This window comes from Merops nubicus, unplaced genomic scaffold, assembly GCF_000691845.1.
Source record: "Merops nubicus isolate BGI_N331 unplaced genomic scaffold, ASM69184v1 Scaffold50126, whole genome shotgun sequence".
NCBI classification, from domain to species: domain Eukaryota; kingdom Metazoa; phylum Chordata; class Aves; order Coraciiformes; family Meropidae; genus Merops; species Merops nubicus.
Window position 1 is genome coordinate 1 of NW_008616554.1, and position 5061 is coordinate 5061.

Consider the following 5061-nt stretch of genomic DNA (forward strand, 5'->3'; position numbering starts at 1 on the left):
ATTCTATGATTCTATGATTCTAGTTGATACAGTTCAAAGATTTATACCTTCATTGTTGAAGTGCTTCTAATTTAAAAAAAAAAATAATTTCTGAAGGTGAAACTTGAAGCGCATGCTGACCAGTCACTCTTAATTCTTTGGTGTAGGTCCTAGTGATGCGTCTCCAGATGAAGGAGTAGTAGAAGATCTGCCTTTAATAGATGAGAAAGCTGTGGAGCAGCTAACTGAAGGATTGATTTCTCATTATCTGCCTGATCTTCAGCGATCAAAATCAGCACTACAGGAACTCACGTAAGCAGATTTTTAAAACCAACTTATGTATGCATACTTTGCCATTTTTTTTTTCAATATAATGTTCTAGCTACCCTTAGTTGGAATATAGTTTATGGTGGCACTTTTGTGTTCTAACTATAGTATCCTCAGTAGCTGTGATTTGTGGGAGTACTGGGGGGTGTATAAGCTGCAGCATGGCCTATCAGAACTTTGAAGAATGTGTAACACTATAACACTAAAATCCCCTAAGCTGGGGAGAGAGGAGGACATGTAGATTTCTTAAATACTTGTTCATTTCTGTAGTGTTAAGTTTGCTGATGCTTGGATTTATTTTGCTTGGAGAAATGCAGTTCATATTCAAGGCAGCTTGTAGTGCAAAAGATACACTTGGAAAATACAATTAAGGAGCTAAATAGATAAGAATTCTTCGCACGTTGGCATCTTGCTGGTAATTGGGAAAGAAATTATTTCAAAGTCAGGCTGGACCTGCCATGGACGCAGAGATCCTGGAGAGGGCTTTACAGAGATCCATCTCAGGTGTAGCTGGGTACACTGGTTTGGGTTTCACGGTGCATAATGTGATCATGCTGCTGCCAGGGACAGCCTATGTCTGGAAAGACTTTAGCTGATTTGCATGGGATGGAGGAGCCTTAATAAGCACCAGTGATCCATGCAAGTTCTCTACAGAAATAACTTAGTCCTGCAGCATGACACAGAGGCACCCAAGTGGGAGGTCAAGAGCTAATTGTTCTTCCCTTCATGAAGCCTAGGGTGTTCAATCACTGAACCCTGCAGTGTCTCCTCAGGGCTTTTGGATATTCAGTCTGGATATCCATCCATGCTCAATGATGCCCCCTGAGTTTGTGTGTTCTCAGCTGGGATTCTCATAAAACCATTTACTTGTGTCTTTATTGAAAGAATGCAGCAATGCATAAGAGGCATCTGATACTGGGAAGTGTGTAATTCTATTGTTGTGATCAAAAGTAGTGTTTGTTTAAAGGGCTGGTAGAAATGCATATGTACTGCTTTACTTTGGTTTTATGCTTTTTTTTTTTTTTTTTCCAGACAAAACCAAGTGGTATTACTAGAAACATTAGAACAAGAAATTTCAAAATTCAAAGAGTGTAACTCCATTCTTGATATCGATGCTCTGGTAAGTACTGTTAATGCTTTCTTAAATCTGTTAGTGTAGATTTTCTTGCTGAGCATTAGTAGCAACTTGCGTATTTTCCTTAATGACCTACAGGAAGAGAACCAACCAGTTCAGGTATTTAGGACAAATTTTTGCTGGAGAAGGTGTGGAACCAGTATATTTCCCTTAAATAGGAAGGGCACTGTGAAGAGCAAGCAGGCTCAGTCAGCTGGTGGTAGTAAATCTAGTTGTTCAAAAGCAGCAGCTGAAATTGTGCCATTTTTTCATCGGACTGAGGCTCCAGTGTGAGCTCTGTGCACCTCTCCAAGCTAGCAGGAAGGGTGAAGTATAAAACACTGATACGTGGTGTATAAAATGGTAATATTTTTATTCTGTCTAATGAATCTTAAATCAGTAGGTTATTTGGTATACCTATTGAGGTATCTGTAGTATACTGGGTGTACTATATGTAATTACATAGTTTTCTTTGTTGATAGATGTAATATGTAAACTTCGTATACACACTTGAACATTTTTAATCCATTATCATTTTTTTCTGGTACTTTTGTAGTATTGATTACCCTTTTGCTGTGTAGCTTTATAAAACTATTCCAACTTGACAGTCACTACTTTAACAGTTAAATTTTTTAAGTTTTCAGAAGCTAAACATTATCACAACAAGCTAGTGAATATTAGAAATGAAATGATGATGCTCCATGAGAAGACATCAAAGTTAAAAGTGAGTGGGATAAATATTTTAACTTTCCAACACAGATATTTAATTACATATATTAATGACTTGCAACTTGTATTTTCGATGCATGCTGAAGGTTCTGATTAAAATAGAATCTTCAGTCTGTATCTTAAATGGATGTTTTCAGTAGTGTCCAGCCATGTATGTTCTTAAACTTTCACTTATCCCTGCTTGTGCTCAAGCAACTTACACATCTGTGCTACCAGCAAATCTCACTGTTGTCAGCATGTTTAGGTGGTGTAAGAACCACGCTTTGTTCTGTCAGTTCATTCATGTCTGTCCACTCCATTCCCACTTGTTATCTTTGTAGTTTCAGTTTCTGTGCCTTTTTAATGAAAGCTAGTTTTTCATAAACATAAAAATTTCTCCTTCTAGTCCATGTAATGTTAACAGTGGCATAAGTTCCCTGACTTTATGCTGCATAGGTGGTCTCTGGTTACATTCTGGGAGGATTAGTCCTTCAGTATGCTCAACAAAAGGATTTTCTCTTGGAGACAATAAATTGCAGAGTTTGCACCCTGTCTGGTATACACAAAGGATGAGTTCTAGTGAGGCTGAAGGTAATCCAGTTTGTTTTCCCTGCATAGATCACAGACTTGCCATTTCTGAACAATAAGATGGAAGTGGGAGGAAGGGGGAAAAAAATGAACAGTTTATGCAACATCCAGTTGTAAGCAGAGTGGATTGGAGAAGTGTTAAGAAAATGAGAGAGATATTGTTTGTAGCTCCAACTTAAATACAGCTATAAAACTTAGATATATTTTCTTGCATTTCTGTTTAGAAAAGAGCGCTCAAGCTGCAACAAAAGAGGCAGAAGGAAGAACTGGAACGAGAACAGCAACGTGAGAAGGAACTTGAAAGAGAGAAGCAGTTAACAGCAAAACCTGCTAGGAGGACGTGAAAGCAGAGCGTGCAGCAGCTCATCCCAATTAATCATGTCTACATTTTCTGCAGTTAAGGCAGATGTTGCTCACACTGGGCTATAGCTCTGACTAGCAACAGTCTGCTCTGCAATACTATCAGTTCCAGAATGGTAATAATAGGGTTGGTAATGTGCAATTTTTTTTTCTTTTCAGCCATTCAAGCTGCCTTTTTTGTAACGCTATGCAGTTTGATATTATTATAGTCTAAGTTAATTTTTTTATGTATGTATGAATATGGAAACTTAGGCGTCACAGTTTCAAATACCTATCAGGTTTTTTTCACCTGTTTTGCTGGTGTTTAGCATTCCAAGAGATATTTGGTGACTGCCATACATATTTTTCAGACAAAATACAGAATACTAGTTAAAGTTCACTTCTCATCACTGTACCTCAGTGGCCACCTCTTTCACCAAAGCCACTTTGATTCAGGCAGTTGGGATCTCTTTTTCGTGCCCTGGTTTATAAATACTCACCTTTTCTGCAGCCTTGTTTTGGTCTGTCTCTAGTGAACTAAAGAAACTTCCAGTGTATGTACCTGAAAGCTCACTTTATTGCAGGAGTCTCATTTTTTTTTTAGTCATCAAGTAACTTAAGAATAGCTTTAAAGTAACTTCTGAGTAAGTTCCCAGCTGAGTTGATTAAGGAGGGGTGAGCAGAACACTAAAGATATTCAAAATTGATGTGTGCACAATGCAAAGAAGAATGAACTTGTGCTCTCACAAACACTTGAGTCAAACCAGGGAGTTGTTGCTTTCTGTAATGGTTCAACAGGAAGACTGTGTGGCCTAAGAAGATTTCTGTGGGATTACAAAGGTTTAGTTCCTTCATTTTATGTAACAAAATAAAATACAACCAAAATGAAACAATTGCCCCTTCATGTGACCTTTGGTTAGCTGTAGGAAAAACTACTGCATTTAGTTTTTTTCCTTAACAAATTATTCATTTGCACTTGGGGGCTATGTAAGAGAATTTTTGTAATGCTGGCCTCACCCAGAGTGGTGATTGCTAGTGTTTACTGATGATAAATGTGGAATGGAGGTTGATATCCATTTTTCTGAATGTAATTGCTTTCGTGCACCACTTGGTGTGAACTCCCATTCAAACGAATGTATGTGCTGTCTAGACTGGTAAAAGAGCTTTAAACTATTTGTTCCTACAGTCTAACAAACTGGTTATTTGGTACCTGTTACCTGTTGGTTATTTTTTAAGTAGTAATATAAGTGGTGTGTTTTGAGGTAAGATGAAGGGTAAGCTATGTAAAGTTTTCCATAAAATATGTAAAGTAAGGTATCAGACAGTCAATTTTACTTTTCCTTCCATTTTAGATGATTTACACAGTGTACACGTGTCTGGACTCCTCTGTATTCTAATTCTGTGAACTCCGAATTCCCTGTTGTTAATATTTGTCTTATTTTTTCTGTGAAAGACATACTCTTTAACAAGTAATCAGCCAACATGCAAGGTAAACTGGGATGATGTTTTGAGACAAGGAGAACAAGCTACTTAAAGTAGTCTGAAGAGACGTTGAACTGCTGTTACTGAAGCAGTGGTAGATTAAAACTTCCCATGGATATTTTTTCCTTTCAGTTGACTTGTGTCTGTTATTTGCCAGTGGACTCTTGACCTGGTTTCTATGTATTTTTAAGAAATGCAAAGAATTTCCACAGTCCTTTTTTTGGAGCAGAATGTATATAAGTAAATGTTTAAATATTTTATTTTCTAATGTAATTTCAAAACTAGATTCTGGGAATTTAAACAGTTCTTATTAAAGTATAACATGAAACTAGATGCCTCCGTATCCAAATTGGAGTTAAATTCCTGTGTTATTTTTTTCTCTCCATAAGATGTTTCATACTCTATGTACTCATTTTTAAACTATCAAGTCACGGCAGCAGAAGTTAGACACTTAACTGTGCAGTAACTCTGAATTTTTATTTTGTAAGATTCTACAAATCTAGAAATTACTGTTGCTGACTGGA

The 5061-nt window shown here is 37.0% G+C and overlaps 1 protein-coding gene across 1 annotated transcript; it reads left to right on the forward strand.

Annotated features, from left to right (window-relative positions):
- Positions 1-146: 146 nt before the first annotated feature.
- BLOC1S6 (biogenesis of lysosomal organelles complex-1, subunit 6, pallidin) lies at positions 147-3060 on the forward strand (the record flags this gene model as incomplete). Its single annotated transcript, XM_008942851.1, has 4 exons — positions 147-291; positions 1339-1426; positions 2058-2144; positions 2941-3060. Coding segments are annotated over 4 exons (440 nt in total), but the record flags the coding sequence as incomplete, so codon positions are not given.
- Positions 3061-5061: the final 2001 nt, after the last annotated feature.